General features: G+C 43.3%; 1 protein-coding gene across 3 annotated transcripts in view; it reads right to left on the bottom strand.

The window, feature by feature from the left end:
- The window catches only part of LOC126184691 (endothelin-converting enzyme homolog), a 416,586-nt gene that overhangs the window by 48,799 nt on the left and 344,284 nt on the right, over positions 1-23,503 (bottom strand). For all 3 annotated transcript variants that reach the window (XM_049927185.1, XM_049927186.1, XM_049927188.1), the window contains exon 8: positions 5,945-6,093. In XM_049927185.1, the coding sequence (XP_049783142.1) occupies positions 5,945-6,093 (149 nt within the window). The remainder of the gene's footprint in view (positions 1-5,944; positions 6,094-23,503) is intronic.

Below are 23,503 nucleotides of genomic sequence, written 5' to 3'. Positions count from 1 at the left end.
AATAATCCATCTGCCAGCATGCAATGTGCAGGTGGTCTGTCATCCCAGTGGGCAATACCCGTTCGCCGAGTCGCAACTCCCACAGTGCAAGAACTGAGATGGCGACAACGTAGCGAGCTACTACGGCTGTGTGAAGTTCAAGGTCGCTGTAACTCGATAGCATGCCTTGCAATCTAGGCAGAGGGAGAGGACAACACCTGAAACAAGGAAATGGGAAGTGAAGCACTACAACCAGTGGCTGCAGCACTGTTGTAAGATCCTGCGCGTCGTCGTCGTCTCGTCCGCGCCCGCGACATGCCCAGCAAACCAGCATGCTGCCCTCACAAGATGACGCATTACGTCTGATGTGTACTGTAGAAACAAACTCAAAATAAAAGGTAACCATAACCGTCAAGGAAAAAGTACTTCGACAGTAGGAAAAGCAGAGCTCGAACTACAAGAAACTCAGGCGTTATAAAAGCTCGTAGAAACGATTAGCGAGTGATTAAATCTCAGTGCGCTCTGCATGAAAGTAATTATTACTCGACGTATCAGACCTGTTACAGCGAATTTAGTATTGGTCAAGTTCCACTTCACAGGTTCGTGTGATCTTGATGTTTTCCGGTACTTTCTTTTTGCACCTCTACGTAATCCGTTTCTGTGTAATCAGAATTTGAAAACAATCCTGTAAGAAAGGGGATTTTTAGTTTGACTCCTTCCAAATAATATTTAGGCTACTGCAAATATTGTTGTTTTCACCAGAAGTTACAAATTTGCTTTTTGTAACGCTTGATGACTCTGGTAAATCAGAATACATTCTTCCGAAGAAACTTGATTTCTCTGCGAATAACTGATATAACCGATACCAGAACAAGAATAAGACTTGCTCAGCTTTCTTATTCAAAATACACGTGAAGCTGAGCTTTCACATGGCGATGACTAAAATTATGACTCCTCCTCCAGGAAAATATCGAAAGAGAAAGATGGAGCCGATGTCTACAAAAAAGACAAACTTGCGTCAGTTTCAAAGTACAAGAATGGAAACTCACACCTTAGCGCCCTCTCGGTGGGGTCATTAGCGACGGAGCATAAGCTCATACTGGATTAGGTTGGGGAAGGAAATCCGTCATGCACTTTTCAAAGGAGCCAGGTACTAACATATTAACGATAATATTGTAAACTTCAAGTAAAATTTGTGTCAGTAAAGGGATTTTTTTACCTTAAAAACGTAGTTTAAGTGCATTAATGTAATGCTTATGTTACAAATTCTCTTGTAATTAAAATGCTATACAGCTGCATCTATAACTAAATCACGTTAAGCCGGCCTGTGTGGCCGTGCGGTTCTAGGCGCTTCAGTCTGGAACCGCGAGACCGCTACGGTCGCAGGTTCGAATCCTGCCTCGGGCATGGATGTGTGTGATGTCCTTAGGTTAGTTAGGTTTAAGTAGTTCTAAGTTCTAGGGGACTGATGACCATAGATGTTAAGTCCCATAGTGCTCAGAGCCATTTGAACCATTTTTTTTTAAATCACGTTAGTTCTGTAGGGAATTTAAACACGAATTAGTTCTATCGCTTAGTTTTATCTCAAGATCGTTTTCAATATATGAAATATTTTTGACATTATTAGGCTGTATCGTAATGTTCATTAAAATTGATCCATTTGTTTCTACAAAATGACTCCTTTATCATTTATTTTTCACATAATCGTTCTACTTTACCACACTTTTTAATCAACTCATGTTGAAATTATCCTCCTGAATTTAATTAATAAAACAGTCTGAAAACCCAATGACTTAAGTACTAAGCAGCAGAAACTTGATATAATACAATTTTAATGTTCTATGTACAGACATAAAAGCTTTAATGTCCAAGTTACTCTTACCTTACGCTCTAACGGTGTTGATAACCCTTTAAAATTCGTTGAAAGAACCGAACATGGAGGTCTATACGAATATGGCCGGTGTCCGTATGAGACGATAATAATTATTTTAAAATATTGAAACACTTGCTAAGTTTTATAAATGACAACATGTTCCCAAAACTGTCTGAATTTGTAACTGTTGTTTGTGTATGTGCAGTTTCAGTTGTTGGGCCATTTTCAAACGCTGAAACTGTAATTGCTGATGACCCACAAGTAAGAAAATTTATTAACACTAACTTTTTTTTTTCGTCGATGACGTATAATTTGTGTGCGTTGTCGAGTAGCAACGTAGGCATTCAGAGTGCTTAACGGAAATTATGGAAACAGATATCAGAGTGACAATTTTCGACCTTATATAGGGCCAACTTGGTAGTAAAGTGTAATAAGAAGCGTATTATTTTCAAAATAACTAACAAAATAAAAAACCTGTATGTTTCGCTATAATCCATGAATAGTTCTTCTCAAGATCTGAAATTAGCGTATGTTTACAATTGAGGTGCCTGCTTATGTCTCTATTCGTGAATAACTTATACAACTGCAATATGCTGACGTATGTGGACTAAATCCCTACTACCCTGTGATCTCTGTTATTCTATTTTTTTACGGTTTACGTTTTTGGTAGCTGTTTTAAAAATGGATATCAATAATTAACAATGGACTCGTCGTCGTCGTCGTTGTTATTGTTATTGTTGCGGTCTTCAGTCCAAAGACTGGTTTGCTGAAGCTCTCCATGCTACTCTATCTTGTGCGAGCTTCTTCATCTCCGAGTCTACTTGGTATATGCATCTCTTGGTCTCACTCTACAATTTTTACCCTCCACGTTTCCTTCCAGTACTAAATTGGTGATCCCTTGATGCATCAGAAAGTATCCTACGAACCGAGCCCTTCTTGTAATCAAGTTGTGGCACAAATTCCTCCTCTCCGCAATTCTATTCAGTACCTCCTCATTAGTTACGTGATCTACCCATCTAATCCTCAGCATTCTTCTATAACAACACATTTCAAAAAAACTTCTATCCTCTCCTTGTCTAAACTATTTATCGTCCATGTTTCACATGCATACATGGCTACACTCCATACAAATACTTTCAGAAAAGACTTTCTGACACTTAAATCTATACTTCTCTTCCTCAAAAACGCTTTCCTTGCCATCGTCAGTCCACACTTGATAACCTCTCTGCTTCGACCACCCTTAGTTATTTTGCTGCCAAAATAGCAATACCTGAAGTGTCTCATTTCCTCTCCTAATTCCCTCAACATCGCCTGATTTAATTCCACTACATTCCATTACCCTCGTTTTGCTTTTGTTGATGTTCATCTTATAGCTTCCTTTCAAGACACTGACCATTCCGCTCAACCGTTCTTTCAAGTCCTTTGCTGAGTCTGACAAAATTACAACGTCATCGGCAAATGTCAAGGTTTTTATTTCTTCTCTCTGGATTTTAATTCCTACTCCTCCAATTTTTTCTTTGGTTTCCTTTACTGTTTGTTCAATGTACAGATTGAATATCACAGGGGATAGGTTGCAACCCTGTCTCACTCCCTTCTGAACCATTGCTTCCATTTTGTGCCCCTCGACTCTTATAATTGCCATCTGGTTTCTGTACAAATTATAAATAGCCTTTCGTTCCCAGTATTTTACCCCTGCCACTTTCAGAATCTGAAAGAGAGTATTCCAGTCAATACTGTCAAAAGCTTTCTCTGAGTCTACAAATGCTATAAACGTGTGTTTGCCTTTTCTTAACCTAGCTTGTAAGATAAGTCATAGGATCATTATTGCCTCTCGTGTTCCTACAATTGCCAGGAATCCAAGCTGATTTTCCCTGAGGTCGGCTTCTACCATTAATTATTTTGCAGTCGTGACTTATTAAACTGATAGTTCGGTAATTTTCACATATTTCAGCAACTGCTTTTCTTGGAATTGGAATTGGAATTATTATATTCTTCTTGACGTCTGAGGGTATTTCGCCTGTCTCATACAGCTTGCCCACCAGATGGAAGACGTTGATCATGGTTGGCTCTCCCAAGGCTATTAGTTGTTCTAGTGGGATGTCGTCTACTCCCCCTTGTTTCTACCAATGTCTTACAGTGTTTCTTCACGAAGTGTCATCTCTTTCATCTCATCTTCATCTACGTCCTCTTCCATTTCCAAATATTGCCCTCAAGTTCATCGCCCTTGTATAGCCCCTTTAATTAGACCTTCTGCATTTATGCTTTCCCTTCTTTCCTTAGGACTGGTTGATCATCTGACCTCATGATATTCATACAGGCGTTTCTCTTTTTTCCAAACGTCTCTTTCGTTTTTACGCAGGCGGTATCTATCTTACACCAAGTGGTATATGCTTCTACATCCTTACATTTGTCCTCTAGCCATTCACGCTTAGGCGTTTTGCACTTCCTGTCTATCTCATTTTTGAGACGTTTGTATTTCTTTTCGCCTGCTTCATTTACTGTATTTTAATATTTTATCCTTTCATAAATTAAATTCATTATTTCTTGTATTACCCAAGGATTTCTACCAGCCCTCGTCTTTGTACCTATTTAATCTCTCAAAACTACCCATTCTTCCTCTATTGTAGTCCTTTCCCCTGTTCTTGTCAGTCATTCCCTAATGCTCCCTCTAAAACTCTCTACAACCTCTAGTGCTTTCAGTTTACTCAGGTCCCATCTCCTTAACTGCCTACCCTTTTGCAGTTTTAATCTACAGTTCAAAAGCAATACATTGTGGTCTGTGTCTACATCTGCCACTGGAAATGTCTTACAATTCAAAACCTGGTTCCTAAATCTCTCTCATACCATTACATAATCAATCTGAAATCTTCCGGTGTCTCCAGGTCTCTTCCACGTATACAACTTTCTTCCATGATTCTTAAACCAAGTTTTAGCGATGAGTAGGTTATGCTGTGTGCAAGATTCTACCAGGTGGCTTCCTCTTTGATTCCTTACCCCCAGTCCAATTAACTTACTTTTCCTTCTCTTCCTTTTCCTGCTATCGAATTCCAGTCTCCCATTACTATTAAATTTTCGTCTCCCTTCACTATCTGAATAATTTCTTCCATCTCACCATACATTTCTTCAATCTCTTCATCATCTGCAGAGCTAGTTGGAATATAAACTTGTGCTACTGTAGTAGGCGTGAGCTTCGTATCTATCTTGGCTACAATATGCTATTCGTAGCAGCTTATCTGGGTTCGTATTTTTTTATTCACTAGTAAACCTACTCCTGCATTACCCCTATTTGATTTTGTCTTTATAACCCTGTATTCACCTGACCAGAAGTCCTGTTCCTCCAGCCACTGAACTTCGCTTTTTCCCACTATAGCTAACTTTATCCTATCCATTTCCCTTTCTAAATTTTCTAACCTACCTGCCCGCATTCCACGCTCCGATCCGTAGACCGCCAGTTTTGTTTCTCCTGATGACGACGTCCTCCTGAGTAGTCCCCGCCCGGAGATCCGAATGGGGGACTATTTTACCTCCGGAATATTTTACCCAAGAGGACGCCATCATCATTTAACCATACAGTAAAGCTGTATGCCCTCGGGAAAAATGACGGCTGTAGTTTCCCCTTGCTTTCAGCAGTTCGCAGTACCAGCACAGCAATGTTGTTTTGGTTGATACTACAAGGCCAGTTCAGTCATTCATACATTGCCTCTGCAACTACTAAATAGGCTGCTGCGCCTCTTCAGGAGCCACACGTATCATACAAAAATTTAATTTTTTAATATACATGTCGAATGATGTTTTGTATATCTAATAAACATGAATATTGGAACTTTCCTGAGGCTTTGAACTTCAGTGTGTGTTGTGCTGATAATTGTTACCAGTCACTGAAACAAATCTCACTACAATTTTTTATCTATTTCAGGGACTGTGAATTTTCGTTAATCTTTAGGTCTGGATACTCGTATATTCGAAATTAAGCAATATTATAGATTTTACACAAACTTATTGATATAATCTATTGTTGAGGATAGTGCGAAGTTAACAAATGGCTTTCATACGTATATAAACGACAATAGTTATGGAAGCATGACTACTTACATTTTACCGTCAGTGGTGTTGGTGTAGTTCTTGATTATGTCATTTAATTTTTCTAGATATTCCGGAGCGTAAACAACGACGTTCTCTTTCTTGCTGATTTTACGCGTGATATTTTCCATTGCATTTGAGAAAAATGCATGCCAGTCAATCTGAAATCAAAATGAAAATTATGCTTTACGGAATCAGGAAACTCAGTGCTCAAACAGGAAGGTCCATTTCACTACCAACAATGTAAGCGACTTCTTATTTAGCATAGTGTTCACTAACTTCTTTCGTTTCGACTCTTAAAGAAGAATAAGCTTCCATTCCTCCACAGATGTTCAGGTACTTGACCAGAATGAAATTTTCACTCTGCAGCGGAGTGTGGGCTGATATGAAACTTCCTGGCAGATTAAAACTGTGTCCCAGACCGAGAGTCGAACTCGGGATCTTTGCCTTTCGCGGGCAAGGGCTCTTGCGAGAAGGGGTCATGAGTCGTGCTTGGGTAGCTCAGTCGGTAGAGCACTCGCCCGCGAAAGGCAAATGTCCCGAGTTCGAGTCTTGGACCGGCACACAGTTTTAATATGCCAGGAAGTTTCATTCAGACACCTCATTAGGATTATCCCCGACAGATCTGAAGCCGTCATAAAGGCGAAGGGAGGATACACCCCATATTAAGATCCAGTAATAGGAGTCCAGGTACTTTCGATCAGATAGTGTATGCCCGTGTGTCCGTGCAGGCCACCATAGCGACATCCAGCAAGGGCAGCTGATCTAGGCAGCGGCGTGGTGGCCGCCGCTCGCAGAGACTACAAACAACGCACTGGCCACGGATATTCATCACAGTGGCGGGCGTCCACACAGCTACCCACAGTAATGTGTGTCTGATAACACTACACCGCCAGCCATTAAAACTGGAAAACCATTAAGGCGACAGGCAATAAATGCCAAACTGGGCTTAAGTGTACCATATGCTTGGAAATCCAAATCATTAGCATTTCACTGCAACCACACAAAGTAGGTAGTAGTAACGCCACGTACATTCTGTATACAGCGTGATAGAGATGCCCCTATTGATTCGTTTCACGCAACCCGCACTACATCTGTATCAGGAGCGGTATCCAGACAGACGACAGCGACGTAATCTACACTCCTGGAAATGGAAAAAAGAACACATTGACACTGGTGTGTCAGACCCACCATACTTGCTCCGGACACTGCGAGAGGGCTGTACAAGCAATGATCACACGCACGGCACAGCGGACACACCAGGAACCGCGGTGTTGGCCGTCGAATGGCGCTAGCTGCGCAGCATTTGTGCACCGCCGCCGTCAGTGTCAGCCAGTTTGCCGTGGCATACGGAGCTCCATCGCAGTCTTTAACACTGGTAGCATGCCGCGACAGCGTGGACGTGAACCGTATGTGCAGTTGACGGACTTTGAGCGAGGGCGTATAGTGGGCATGCGGGAGGCCAGGTGGACGTACCGCCGAATTGCTCAACACGTGGGGCGTGAGGTCTCCACAGTACATCGATGTTGTCGCCAGTGGTCGGCGGAAGGTGCACGTGCCCGTCGACCTGGGACCGGACCGCAGCGACGCACGGATGCACGCCAAGACCGTAGGATCCTACGCAGTGCCGCAGGGGACCGCACCGCCACTTCCCAGCAAATTAGGGACACTGTTGCTCCTGGGGTATCGGCGAGGACCATTCGCAACCATCTCCATGAAGCTGGGCTACGGTCCCGCACACCGTTAGGCCGTCTTCCGCTCACGCCCCAACATCGTGCAGCCCGCCTCCAGTGGTGTCGCGACAGGCGTGAATGGAGGGACGAATGGAGACGTGTCGTCTTCAGCGATGAGAGTCGCTTCTGCCTTGGTGCCAATGATGGTCGTATGCGTGTTTGGCGCCGTGCAGGTGAGCGCCACAATCAGGACTGCATACGACCGAGGCACACAGGGCCAACACCCGGCATCATGGTGTGGGGAGCGATCTCCTACACTGGCTGTACACCACTGGTGATCGTCGAGGGGACACTGAATAGTGCACGGTACATCCAAACCGTCATCGAACCCATCGTTCTACCATTCCTAGACCGGCAAGGGAACTTGCTGTTCCAACAGGACAATGCACGTCCGCATGTATCCCGTGCCACCCAACGTGCTCTAGAAGGTGTAAGTCAACTACCCTGGCCAGCAAGATCTCCGGATCTGTCCCCCATTGAGCATGTTTGGGACTGGATGAAGCGTCGTCTCACGCGGTCTGCACGTCCAGCACGAACGCTGGTCCAACTGAGGCGCCAGGTGGAAATGGCATGGCAAGCCGTTCCACAGGACTACATCCAGCATCTCTACGATCGTCTCCATGGGAGAATAGCAGCCTGCATTGCTGCGAAAGGTGGATATACACTGTACTAGTGCCGACATTGTGCATGCTCTGTTGCCTGTGACTATGTGCCTGTGGTTCTGTCAGTGTGATCATGTGATGTATCTGACCCCAGGAATGTGTCAATAAAGTTTCCCCTTCCTGGGACAATGAATTCACGGTGTTCTTATTTCAATTTCCAGGAGTGTATATAAGTTTCGTCTCAGAACTTTTGGTGAGTATTAGTAAACGGTATCATACTGAAAAAAATACAAGTGAGGATTAGCCATGAGTCACACGGTAATTTTGTACCAAGATATACCTTACTTCTGCTATACTTATTCAAGTGGCTCCAATCTTTCTTTTTTGTAATTAGTGGCGTAGTCATACAGGTTTTGGATGCCTCTATCAGTTTATTCCATTTATGGTACTTCACCTTTCGTAAATGGCTCAGGAACTTTGCCTTATAAAGTGTATTTCACCATCAGAAACACTGAAATTAAAAGGAGATATCAAAATGGGAAGTGTACAGTTAACCATTATCCTTTATGTGACCTTTGAACCGTTTACGAAAGATTAAGTATATAAACGGAATAAACGATCGGTAACTAATCGGAAGGGTCAGCTGAATCACCCTGTATAAAGAAACAATATACAGCAGGTTTCTCATTAGGAGATTGTATCTGAATGTCGTTTATTTGTGAGAATATCGTGTTATGCCTCGAGTAACAATGAGAAATACTACCAGAGCGTGTCGGAATTCGACAGCAACACAGTTGTGTTGTTCTTCAATACTGCTGCTCGCTTTGGCCGGTATCCCACGTCTGTCATTTGTATATGGAAATGATAGGTTCAATAGGGCCATACTAAACATCAAGCAGGATCTCAACGGCCCCGTGCGACCAGCGCCAGAGAGGACAGACATAATGTCCCCTCTTCTACACAGGTTCATAAAGATACATCACGGTCGCTGTTTCAGGAAATGTGCTTACCGGAAGCAAAAAATGGCTCTGAGCACTATGGGACTTAACATCTGTGGTCATCAGTCCCCTAGAACTTAGAACTACTTAAACCTAACTAACCTAAGGACATCACACACATCCATACCCGAGGCAGGATTCGAACCTGCGACCGTAGCGGTCACGCGGTTCCAAACTGAAGCGCCTAGATGCCGGAAGCAAGACAAGTATCTGCACTGTCCGTGAGACGAACTCTGGAGCGCCATGGACTTAGTCAAGGCCGGCCGGAGTGGCCGTGTGGTTCTAGGCGCTACAGTCTGGAGCCGAGCGACCGCTACGGTCGCAGGTTCAAATCCTGCCTCGGGCATGGATGTGTGTGATGTCCTTAGGTTAGTTAGGTTTAAGTAGTTCTAAGTTCTAGGTGACTGATGACCTCAGAAGTTAAGTCGCATAGTGCTCAGAGCCATTTGAACCATTTGAACCAACTTAATCAAGTCGGCCATTTTTGCTGCTTCTGTTGACAGGTAAGTAAATAAAACATTTGGTCATAAGTTACAAAAACTGGCAGGCCACCACTCGCTAGCCACTAATAGTAATGAAGATGTATATTGGGATAATCACATAGAATATACACTCAAAGAAAAGAAAAGACACACTACGAAGGAATAATCCAAATGGGACGGACGTAGGTGGATGTGATTTACATGTACAGAAAAACAAATGGTTACAAATTGATAAAAACTGGATGATTTATCCGAGAGAAAGAGCTTCACAAACTGAATACGTCAGTAACGGGTTTGTCCACTTCTGGCTCTTACAAAAGTAATTATTTGGGTTGGCATTGACTGACAGTTTTTGGATGTCCTCCTGAGGATGAGGAATATCGTGCCAAATTCTGTCCAATTGACGCGTTACAACCGGCCGGAGTGGCCGAGCGGTTCTAGGCGCTACAGTCTGGAACTGCACGACCGCTACGATCGCAGGTTCGAATACTGCCTCGGGCATGGATCTGTGTGATGTCCTTGGGTTAGTTAGGTTTAAGTAGTTCTAAGTTCTAGGGGACTGATGACCTCAGAAGTTAAGTCAGAACCCGAGCTGGTTGGAGGGTCTTATCCGTAATATTAACAACGTTCTCATTGGGGAGAGATCCGGGGACCTAGCTGGTCCAGATAGGGTTCGGCAGGTACGAAGACAAGCAGTAGAACTCTCCCCGTGTGCCGGCAAGCATTATTTTCCTGAAATGCAAGCCCAGAATGTCGTCCCGTGAAGGGCAAGAAAACGTGGCGTACAATATCGTCGATGTTCTACGCTGTTTGGATGCCGCTGATGAGAACCAGAGGTGTCCTGCTATGAAAAGAAATAGTACCCCCGACCATCACTCCTAGTTGTCAGGCCGTATGGCGGGCAGCTGTCAGGTTGGTATCCTATCACAGTCCAGAGCGTTTCCAGAGAAGTCTTTGCTGGTCATCGGAGCTCAGTTAGAAGCGAAACTCAACGCTAAAGGCAATTCTACTTTAGTCAATGAGACTTCAAGTCCGATGACCAGCAAATACATGTTTGGAGACGCCCCAGGCAGCTGCGGGATACCAACCTGACTGTCAGCTGCCATACAGGCCCACTACCGGGAGTGACGGTCCGGGGTGCCATTTCCTTTCAAATCAGGACCGCTTTGGTTGTCATCCGTGGCACTCTTACACCACTGCGGTACGTCGATTATATTCTACGCCATGTTTTGTTACCCTCCATGGCAAGCTATCCTGGGTTTACATTTCAGCAAGATAATGCCCGCTCACACACGGTGAGAATTTCTACTGCTTGTCTTCCTGCTTGCCAAACCCCACTTTGGCCAGCGAGCTTGTCGGATCTCTCCCCATCTGAGAACATTCGGAGTATTATGGGCAGGGCCCTCCAACCATCTCAGGATTTCGACGATCTAACACGCCAACTGGACAGAATTTGGCACGATATCCCTCAAGAGGACATCCAATAACTATCAATCAACGCAAGCGGAATAAGTGGTTACATAAGGGCCAAAGTTGGACCAACGCATTATTGACGACTTCGATTTGTGAAGCTCTCTCGAATAAATCAAATTTTTTATGAATTTGTAATGATTTGTTTGTCTGTACCTGCACATCACAATACCGATTTCTTCCCTTTCGGATAATTCCTTCATCATACTGTTTTTTTTTCCTTTCTTTTGAGTGTATAAGTGGAAAATTCAGCTCGGAGCTATATGTTCCGCACAAACTTAGTTACCTAAAAGACACAGATTTCTGAAAATGAAATACTACGCACTTATTCGTTCTACATTTAGTTATGACTTAATTTTTTAGGGAGACACCTTCAGAACGAACACTAATAGCGTACTCAAAATTCAGAAAAGAGAAGTAAGAATGATAGCCAACCTGAAAAGGAGAGAATCATGTGGGCCAGCATTTGACGCATTTGAGATATTAACACTACCAAGAATATCTCTAAATGAACTCTTGTGCTGGACAAAATTCATATACGTTCTCGATAGTCAAGGTATCAAGACACATCAGAATCATGACATAAGGAAAAGGAACTACTTCCATGAGCCAGTCGCATCGTCATCTAATTCAAATCAAAGCCCCCTTCTACAAAGACAAAGCCGCGGAAAAACTTCTTTCAGACATGAGAGAGAGGTAAAATACCAAAATATTTCAAAAAATCTCTCAAAACGTTTTTATATACAACTGTTACTATAGTGCGAATGATTTTATGTGCGCTACAGTGTAAGACAAATTGCAATGCGTTACTATGTACAAAATGAGGTGCAGATAATATAACCACACAATCCGTTCTTAAAAAAGGACGAAAGAAACTCTGAAACGGTATATAAATTTATACACTGAAGCCCCAAATAAACTGGTATAGACATGTGTATTCAAATACAGAGATATGTAAATAGGCAGAATACGACGCTGCGGTCGGCAACGCCTATATAAGACTACAAGTGTCTGGCGGAGTTGTTAAATCGGTTAATAGTCGGCACACGAGCGATGGAACACAGCATCTTCGAGGTAGCGATGAAACAGAGATTTTCCCGCACGACTATTTCACGAGTTTACCGTAAGTATCAGGAATCCGGTTAAACATCAAATCTCCAACATCGCTGCGGCTGGAAAAAGATCCTGCAAGAATGGGACCAATGACGACTGAAGAGAATCCTTCAACGTGGCAAAAGTGCAACCCTTCCGCAAATTGCAGCAGAGTTCAATGTTGCGCCATCAATAAGTGTCAGCGTGCGAACTATTCAAGGAAACATCATCGGGCTGAACGACACAAAGATTCACGTCTCGCCGGGCCCGTTAACACCGACATTGGACTGTTGACGACTGGAAACATGTTGCCTGGTGGGACGAGTCTCACTTCAAATTGTATCGAGCGGATGGACATGTACGGATATGGAGACAACCTCATGTATCTATAGACCCTGCATGTCAGTAAGGGACTGTTCAAGATGGTGGAGGCTCTGTAATGGCGTGCCGCGTGTGCAGTTGGAATGATGAGGGACCCCTGATACGTCTAGGTACGACTCTGGCAGGTGACAAGTACGTAAGTATCTTGTCTGATCACCTGCATCCATTCATGTCCATTGCGCATTCCGAAGGATTTGGGCAATTCCAGTAGGACAATGCGACACACCACACGTTCAGAAATGCTACAGAGTGGCTTCAGGAACACTCTTCTGAGTTTAAACACTACCACTGGCCACCAGACTCGCCAGACATGAACATTATTGAGCATATCTGGGATGCCTTGGAACGCGCTGTTCAGAAGAGATCTCCACGCCGTCGTATTCTTACGGATTTATCGACAACCTGCAGGGTTCATGATGTCAGTTCTTTCCAGAACAACTTCAGACATTAGTCCAGTCCATGGCACATCGTATTGCGGCACTTCTGCGCCTTCGTGAGTGCCCTAAACGATATTAGATAAGTGTACCAGTTTCTTTGGCTCTTCACTGTAGACTGGCATTCTCGGGGAGTGGTTTATGAAAACTTAAATCATAATGGCGAGAATAAGATTCTCATAACGGCCGTAAGGACTGAATCCACATTTCACTGCCGCGCTTCCTTATCCATCGAGTTAAAGTTCTAAAGGTAAATCTACTGAAGAAAATCAGACACTGGGTAGAAGAAAGTAGATCTTGGTTACAAACCTCCTGTGTAAAGGAAAGGAGAACAAAACCGAGCACTGTAATTTGTCGACGAAGGAAGCAAATCATCCTTTCTTACAGAGTACCGAAAGAACTGCCTGTACAAACTTTGGAATTTTGGAAAAGTTGTATTGTAGGCAAACAGTATGCTCCACACAGAAAATTTAAAGTAAATTTTTACGCAATAAATTAGACGAATGATATGTCGGTAATACACATAAAAGAACATAACAGTATGAGGCCTGATTTTTCCGAAAAAAATATTGTTCTTTATTTCTTTATGGCAACTGCGTTACTACATTTCTGTAACATCAAAGAACAATCATTTAATTTATGAAAGTTTAAGAATGTGTTCCCACCGCAACAGTAATAACGTCGTCTAGAAGTTGAGGCCTATACCTTTGGTTATCACTATTGAGACTAACTTGTATCTGAATGACTGTTTTACACTTAGGTGAGAAAAATCATACCATAGTGAAGTGTGCATATACAGATGGCGCTAGTATCACATCCTCAAGGTATGAAAGAGCAGTGCATTGGGGGGCTATTATTTGTACTCAGATAATTAATGTGAAAAGATTACTGACGTGATTATGGCCGTACAACGGTAATTAACGAACTTCGAATGCGGAATTTGTAGTTGGAGCTAGACACATGGGATGTTCAATTTTGGAAATTGTTTGGGAATTCAATATTCCGAGATCCACAGCGTCAAGAGTGTGCCGAGACTACCAGATTTCAGACATTACCTCTCACCTCGAACCACACAGTGGTCGGCGGCCTTCATTTAGCGACCGAGAGCAGCAGCGTTTGCGTATAGCGTCAGTGCTAACAAACAAGCAACACTGCGTGAAATACCCGTAGAAGTCAATATGGGACTTACGACGAATGCATCCACTAGGACACTGCGGCGAAATTTGGCGTTAATAGACTGTGGCAGCAGACGAGAGACGCGAGTGCCTTTGCTAATAGCACGACATCGCCAGCAGCGCCTCTCCTGGGTTCCTGACGATATCGGTTGGACCCTAGACGACTGGAAAATCGTGGCCTGGTCAGATGAGTCATGATTTTGGTTGGTAAGAGCTGATGACTGGGTCGAGTGTGGTGCAGGTCACACGGAGCCATGGAACCGAGTTGCCAAGGCACTGTGCAAGCTGGTGGTGGCTCCATAATTGTGTGGGCTGTGTTTACACTGAATGAACTGGGTCCTCTGGTCCAACTGAACCTATCATTGAGTGCAATGGTTATGTTCGGGCTACTTGGAGACCATTTGAAGCCATTCATGGACTTCATGTTCCCAAACAACGATGCGATTTTTTATGGATGATAATGAGTCGTATTGTCGCACCACAGTTGTTTATGTCTGGTTTGAAGAACATTCTGGACGGTTCGAGCGAATGATTTGGCTACCCAGATCACCCGACATGAATCCCATCGAAAATGTATGAGACACTGTCGAGAGGTCAGTTCGTACACAAAAACCTACACTGGCAACACTTTCACAATTATGGACGGCTGTAGAGTCAACATAGCTCAGTATTTCTGCTGGAGCATCCAGCGACTTGTTGAGTCCATGCCACGTCGAGTTGCTGCACTACGGCGGGCAAAAGGAGATCCGATACGGTATCAGGAGGTATCCATGACTTCTGTCATCTCCGTGCATTTCGGTTGTAGAACATATATTTGACGTGCCCAGGTTGCCTTTCATGTTCAAGAACATAATTGATTAGAAGAAGAGAGAAAAATTAATGAAAATCGATTGAAATAGTGTGCCTTTCACGATTCCGTTTTTCGCAAGCACTATGGCTTTTGACGATATTGACATTTTCATGTATCTATAGTTTTGTGATGGGTAGAACCACAAAAACCGTACAAGCTCTCCAGATAGCGTGGAAAATAGGACTGTATTACATATATGAAATACTTCTTGATTAGATTGTGGAAGTAATCAATCTGAAGTCTAGTGAATAGTCGGTAAATTTATGTATTTACAGGAAATAAGTAATGTGGACATGATGTTTGAATTTTTTAAGACGGTAAAGGATGTAAATTAGATAGTGAGAGGACTGAAGAGTCCTTTATAAATTGTTTGATAGTATTAATCAGAGCAAACGACTCAATAAAACAGTTATCTATAGTGTTGTGGTGGGTAGAACCACAAAAACCGTACAAGCTCTCCAGATAGCGTGGAAAATAGGACTGTATTACATATGTGAAATACTTCTTGATTAGACTGTAGAAGTAATCAATCTGAAGTCTAGTGAATAGTCGAGAAATTTATGTTTTTACAGAAAATAAGTACTGTGGGTATGATGTTTGAATTTCTTTATGACGGTAAAGGATGTAAATTAGATATTGAGAGGACTGAAGAGTCTGTTATAAATTGTTTGATAGTATTACTCAGAGCAAAAGACTCAATACAACAGAGTAACTACTCTCCCACTGTACAAGTTGTTTGTTCTAACTTGAGATAACTAATTATCTCTAAAAAACGCATCGTACGAAAAAAAATGTTTTAAGTAAAAAGTTAATATTAGTAAAGGAGACAGCTATCTGTGCTAGAATTGGCCACCTCATAACCACCCCTCCTGCATGGGCGGAGTTCAAAAATGGTTCAAATGGCTCTGAGCACTATGGGACTCAACTTCTGAAGTCATCAGTCCCCTAGAACTTAGAACTACTTAAACCTAACTAACCTAAGGACATCACACACATCCATGCCCGCGGCAGGATTCGAACCTGCGACCGTAGCGCTCTCGCGATTCCAGACTGTAGCGCCTAGAACCGCACGGTCACTCCGGCCAGCATGGGCGGAGTCAATTTTGTATTTTCAAAATGGAACCTCCCATTTTTATTGGATAGTCTGATTCTGTGTCCAAACATACATTTGGGTCACTCAGACCATTGTTTTCCATTCGTGCGAGATGGCACTGTAATAGAAAAATATCAGGTGTGCCTGTTCTTGCAATTAAGAACAGGTGCATTTGATTCTCCATTCCATTTACGATGTAAATGTAAATTTTTGTCCTCTCACCACAATTGTAATTCACAATACATTTAAGCTGTGTACATGCATTCCTGGAAGTAATTAATAAATATATCGAAACGGAAGGTCGTTAGTTTGAGCATTTATTGTGAATTATAATTATGGTGAGAAACACAGGGACACACTGAAATGAAGCACCTCAATCGTGAGAGGCAATGGGATTCACCGAAAGCAAGCTTCCGCATGGGAACAGAAACTATTACATCCACATCGTTGATCTTGGATCACGTTAAACGTAGTTTCTCATCAGATATTTAAACTGTTAACCGTATTGTACTGTACAATCAAATTTGCAACACTAGAGTAAATTTCGAACATAAATATTCACCGTTAGAATACAAGGGTTTACATTTACATCGTAAATGAAAAGTAAAATCAAATGCGTCGGTTCTTAATTGCGAAAACAGTCACACCTGATATTTTTCGATTACAGCGCCATCTACTGCGAATAGAAAACAATGGTTTAAGTAAACCGTACGTATTTTTTCGCGTAGAATCCGAATATGCAATAAAATGATGGGTTCCAATTTGAAAATAGAAAGTTGACCCCACCAATGCTGGAGGGGTGGTTAGGAGGTGGCCAGTTGTAGCACAGACAGATGTACTCTTTACAAATATTAACCTTTCACGAAGAACATTCTTTTCGTATGATGTGTCGTTTTCGAGATATTTATTTGTCTCGAGTTAAAACAACCACCCTGTATACAGGGTGTCTCAGAAAGGTTGCGATAGATTTCGAGGGGTTGTCTTTAGGAACAAATCAAGGATAGCAAACCGTGCCCGACCCTACGGAGCGACGAAGCTACAGGCCCAGAGTCAGCCACTAGGCCACCCCTTCGGCAACAAATGTGACTTCGTACGCTGACGGGCCATAGGCGGAACGTCTCGGAATGTTGTTTGTTATTCGGTGATCGCGACTAATTACACGATCGCGATTGAAGAAGATGGAGCCAGCTGCTGCGTAGAAAGGCCTTGTTTCCAATGAATGTGATGCTCTGTTGCCTTGGTAGATAACGGTTTCGGACAAGGGTCTCCACCCGAAATTTATTTTTCTCCTGGAACCCTCTAAAATCTCCAATGTCTGCGCAGCAGCTAGATACATCTTCTCCACTGGCGATCGTGGCAATCAGTCGTGATTGCTGAATGACAGACAACATTGTGAGACGTTTCTCCTACGATCTGTCAGAGTACAAAGTCACGTTTGCTGCCGAGCGGATGGCCTAGTGGTAGGCGCCGGCGCCTATAACTTCGACATTCTGTAGCGTCATTGGATGACTTTTCCTGTCCTCGATATTTTTCCTCTCAACAGTCTCTAAATCCCCTCGAACTGTGTGACAACGTTTCTGGGTCACCCAGTATAACAACAGTTATACCAGAAAAAATAAAAGATCTTTAAAATTAAAGAACTGTAATTCTAAAGACACAAGAAGCGGCGAAGACGTTAAGTAGACACTAACATTTTGGATAAGGAAGTCATAAAATCCTGAGAGAATATGAAATAGTTTGAAATGAGGAATGCTACAGTGTTGAAGTAGATAATGGGAAACTTTATTGTGTAATATATGAAATAGGAACTGAATAAAAAAAATTTCATGTAGTAAGCAGATAATTTGGCATCGTACATCTAATATCTAAGAAAACTGTTCTGAAGTATTCCTAAATGAAAGTTTTCCAATTACAGATTTGACGGTGAAGAAGGTTATTAGTCTAATACAGAGCAAGAAACAGAACTGACAAGACGTTGTAACACAAGTAACAGTCAGAGGCAGCAGTAGTAATCCATTGAAGCAGGAGCTTCCGTAAAGAGAGAGAAAATGAAATGCATCAATGGATGTCACGCTGCTGCTTCGTCTTATGTACAGGGTGTACATCAAGTCTGGGAACACGTTCAATTATTTATTGCACAAGAACCAAACATTGTACGGATATCATACATATATCATTTTGAAGAGAAACCCTGAAAGTTATTTTTTTTTTCATGTATACCGCCACAGCGTAGTTTGGTAATTTGCCGATAGTCAGCGCTAGCCGCAAACATGGCGAGTTCAGGTGCGGAGCGAGCTTTCTGTGTGTTGGAGTTTGACAAAAACAAGTGTACTACAGCTGTTCAACGGATGTTTAGAACCAAGTACGGTAAGAAGCCACCAAAAAGGAAGGCCATTTACCACTGGCACAACAAATTCGTTATGACTGGTTGCTTGTGCCCAGCAAAGAGAAGCGGACGTCCAGTGTCAGTGAAGTGAATGTGGAGTGCGTCCGAGAGCCATTCATAAGGAGTCCAAAGAAATCGGTGTGTCATCCATCCCATGAACTCGAAATGGCTCCAATGTCAGTGTGGAAAGTCCTGCGACAGAAGCTGTCTATGGAACTATTCAAATTGGACTAGTGCAGAAGCTCAATGACGACAATAAAGACAAGAGTTTTGAGTTTCGTTCACAGTTACAACAACTGAATGAGGATGGGGATGGCATTGTTGATCACTTAATTTTCAGCGACGAAGCCACTTTTCACACTAATGGGAAAGTTAACAGGCATAATTGTCGAATCTGGGGTACAAAGCATCCACACGAATGCACTGGATTTGAGCGTGACTCTCCAAAGGTAAATGTTTTTTGTGCCTTGTCACGTCGAAAACTTCGCCGAGAGCATTGTCACATATTCCTACTCGGACATGTTGCAGCAATGGCTGATGCCTAAAATGCAATTGGACTCTACATTCATCTTTCACCAGGATGGGGCGCCACCCCATTTTCATCGTGAAGTTCGTGGGTACGTGAACACGGAGCTGCCGCAGCGATGGATCGGCCGTACTACAGAAGGGAGCAGCTGTTTTATGAAATGGCCTCCTTGATCACCAGGTCTCACTCTGTGTGACTTTTTTCTGTGGGGACACATTAAAGATCTGGTGTATGTACCACCTCTACCACGTGATGTAGCAGAGTTCCGGGAGAGAATACGGGAAGCCACTGCCACAGTCGACGATCCCATGCTGGGACGGGAATGGCAAGAATTCAAAAATTCAAATGTTCAAATGTGTGTGAAATCTTATGGAACTTAACTGCTAAGGTCATCAGTCCCTAAGTTTACACACTACTTAACCTAAATTATCCTAAGGACAAACACACCCACCCATGCCCGAGGGAGGACTCAACCTCCACCGGGACCAGCCGCACAGTCCATGACTGCAGCGCCGCAGACCGCTCGGCTAATCCCGCGCGGCGGCAAGAATTCGATTACCATATTGACGTATGCTGGGTCACTCATGGTTCGCATATCGAATGTTTGTAAAAAAAACCTTTCAGAGTATCTTTTCAAAATGCAATATGTATGACATCTGTACAATGTTTTGTTCTTGTGCAATAAATAATTGAAAGTGTTCCCAGGCTTTATGTACACCCTGTACTATCTAGTCACATTAATGTGACCACTTTTTAGAAATATGAATAAACACTTTTTGCAGTGCGGACTGTTGCGAGACGTGCTGAGAGTCAATGAGATTCTCGAAGGTATCAACAGGGATTTGGAGCCATGCTGAATCCAGTGCCGTGGCAACCTGTGCTACGTTTCGCAGTTGAGGATGTATGGTGTAAACAGTCTGGTGGAGGTGGTCCCACAGTTTCTCGGCTGGCTCTTAATCCTGGTCGCCAGGAGATTACGGTAAACTCATCTTGGAGCTTTTAGAACCACGCATGCACTCGGCGAGCTGTGTGACATGTTACTTTGGCTTGCCTGTAGATGCAATCGTGCCGAGAAAAAACAAACTGCATGTAGGGATGGAAATGGACCCCAAGGATAGATGCATACTAGTGTTATCCATTTTGCCTTCCAGAATAACGAGGGAACGTCACAAAAACATTCCCCAGACCATAACGCTCCCACCTCCAGCCTGGACTCTTCCAACGACGGTTGCCGAGTGTTTGCTTTCAGACGTTTCACACTGTACACGCCGACGGCCATCTGTCCGATGGAACAAAAACGTGATTCATCTGAAAAGTTCACCTATCGCCACTCATTGAACGTCCAGTTGCGGTATTGGTGTGCAAATTGCAGCCTTCGTCGCCGATGAATAGCAGTCAACTCGGGTGCATGAAGCAGGCATCTCCTGCGGGGCGTATGTGCAGTAACGTTGCTGAACGGTCGCTGAGAAGACGCTGTTGATAGCCCCTTGGTTCATCCGTGTTGTCAGTTGCTCAACAGTTACACATCTACTCGCCCCTACACATCTCCGCAGCCGTCGTTCACTCCTGTCATCTATGGCCCATGATCCACCACATCTATATCTACATCCATACTCCGCAAGCCACCTGAAGATGTGTGGCGGAGGGTACTTTGAGTACCTCTGTCGGTTCTCCCTTCTATTCCAGTCTCGTATTGTTCGTGGAAAGAAAGATTGTCGGTATGCCTCTGTGTGGGCTCTAATCTCTCTGATTTTATCCTCATGGTCTCTTCGCGAGATATACGTAGGAGGGAGCAATATACTGATTGACTCCTCGGTGAAGGTATGTTCTCGAAACTTCAACAAAAGCTCGTACTGAGCTACTGAGCGTCTCTTCTGCAAAGTCTTCCGCTGGAGTTTCTCTATCATCTCCGTAACGCTTTCGCGATTACTAAATAATCCTGCAACGAAGCGCGCTGCTCTCCGTTGGATCTTCTCTATCTCTTCTGTCAACCCTATCTGGTACGGATGGTGAGCAATATTCAAGCAGTGGGCGAACAAGTGTACTGTAACCTACTTCCTTTGTTTTCGGATTGCATTTCCTTAGGATTCTTCCAATGAATCTCAGTCTGGCACCTTCTTTACCGACGATCAACTTTATACGATCATTCCATTTTAAATCTCTCCTAATGCCTACTCCCAGATAATTTATGGAATTAACTGCTTCCAGTTCCTGACCTGCTATATTGTAGCTAAATGATAAAGGATCTTTCTTTCTATGTATTCGCATCACATTACACTTGTCTACATTGAGATTCAATTGCCATTCCCTGCACCATGCGTCAATTCGTTGCAGATCCTCCAGCATTTCAGTACCATTTTCCATTGTTACAACCTCTCGATATACCACAGCATCATCCGCAAAAAGCTTCAGTGAACGTTCGATGTTATCCACAAGGTCATTTATGTACATTGTGAATAGCAACGGTCCTACGACATTCCTCTGCGGCACATCTGAAATCACTCTTACTTCGGAAGACTTCTCTCCATTGAAAATGACATGCTGCTTTCTGTTATTTAGGAACTCTTCAATCCAATCACACAATTGGTCTGATAGTTCATATGCTCTTACTTTGTTCATTAAATGACTGTGGGAAACTGTATCGAACGCCTTGCGGAAGTCAAGAAACACGGCATCTACCTGTGAACCCGTGTCTATGGCTCTCTGAGTATCGTGGACGAATAGCGCGAGCTGGGTTTCACACGATCGTCTTTTTCGAAACCCATGCTGATTCCTACAGAGTAGATTTCTAGTCTCCAGAAAAGTCATTATACTCGAACATAATACGTGTTCCAAAATTCTACAACTGATCGACGTTAGAGATATAGGTCTATAGTTCTGCACATCTGTTCTACATCCACATCTACATCCATACTCCGCAAGCCACCTGACGGTGTGTGGCGGAGGGTACCCTGAGTACCTCTATCGGTTCTCCCTTCTATTCCAGTCACGTATTGTTCGTGGAAAGAAGGATTGTCTGTATGCTTCTGTGTGGGCTCTAATCCCTCTGATTTTATCCTCATGGTCTCTTCGCGAGATATACGTAGGAGGGAGCAATATACTGCTGGACTCTTCGGTGAAGGTATGTTCTCGAAACTTTAACAAAAGCCCGTACCGAGCTACTGAGCGTCTCTCCTGTAGAGTCTTCAACTGGAGTTTATCTATCATCTCCGTAACGGTTTCGCGATTACTAAATGATCCTGTAACGAAGCGCGCTGCTCTCCGTTGGATCTTCTCTATCTCTTCTATCAACCCTATCTGGTACGGATCCCACACCGCTGAGCAGTATTCAAGCAGTGGGCGAACGAGTGTACTGTAACCTACTTCCTTTGTTTTCGGATTGCATTTCCTTAGGATTCTTCCAATGAATCTCAGTCTGGCATCTGCTTTACCGACGATCAACTTTATATGATCATTCCATTTTAAATCACTCCTAATGCGTACTCCCAGATAATTTATGGAATTAACTGCTTCCAGTTGCTGACCTGCTATTTTGTAGCTAAATGATAAGGGATCTATCTTTCTCTGTATTCGCAGCACATTACACTTGTCTACATTGAGATTCAATTGCCATTCCCTGCACCATGCGTCAATTCGCTGCAGATCCTCCTGCATTTCAGTACGTCCCTTCTTAAAAACTGGGATGACCCGTGCCTATTTACAATCCTTTGGAACGCTATGCTCTTCTAGAGACCTACGGTACACCGCTGCAAGAAGGGGGACAAGTTCCGTCGCGTACTCTGTGTAAAATCGAAAAAATCGAACTGGTATCCCATCAGGTCCATCGACGCCGGTTTTAGATAGTGCCATTTGGACGTGCACGTTAACCACACCGGCATGAGATAGTTTACAAACTCAGTCGTTCCTGAAATGCTTCCACCCCGGTCCGAAAGCCAATGAATGTGCCCTTTTGCATGTCATATAAATCGCTCCACTGCCGCTTTACGACGTCTGTACCGTTTTCCGCGTTCCCCCGACATGATTTATATGCCCTCCACTGATACTGCTGCCACTTGCCGTCTACGAGTGTTCATTGCGCGTTGACGTCGAAAGCAGGTGGTACCCACATTAATGTGACTGGACTGTGTATATGTCTCAAAGTCTACGTGTCACCTACACACAATTTCTAACACTGATTTGAGTTGACAATATCTTTCGTCCATATGAATTATTGGTAAGCTCTGGAAATGTAACGTACAACTTATCTCCCTTTCCTTTATCCGTAAGTGCGATTGCAATAAAGTCCAGTGAAACTGCTACAGACCCCAAGCTCCCATAGTGTTGGTATAAAAAGTGCATTATGAAATCTA

This window comes from Schistocerca cancellata, chromosome 4 (assembly GCF_023864275.1).
Source record: "Schistocerca cancellata isolate TAMUIC-IGC-003103 chromosome 4, iqSchCanc2.1, whole genome shotgun sequence".
In the NCBI taxonomy this organism is placed as follows: domain Eukaryota; kingdom Metazoa; phylum Arthropoda; class Insecta; order Orthoptera; family Acrididae; genus Schistocerca; species Schistocerca cancellata.
This window is presented reverse-complemented; position numbering and strand designations above follow the sequence as displayed.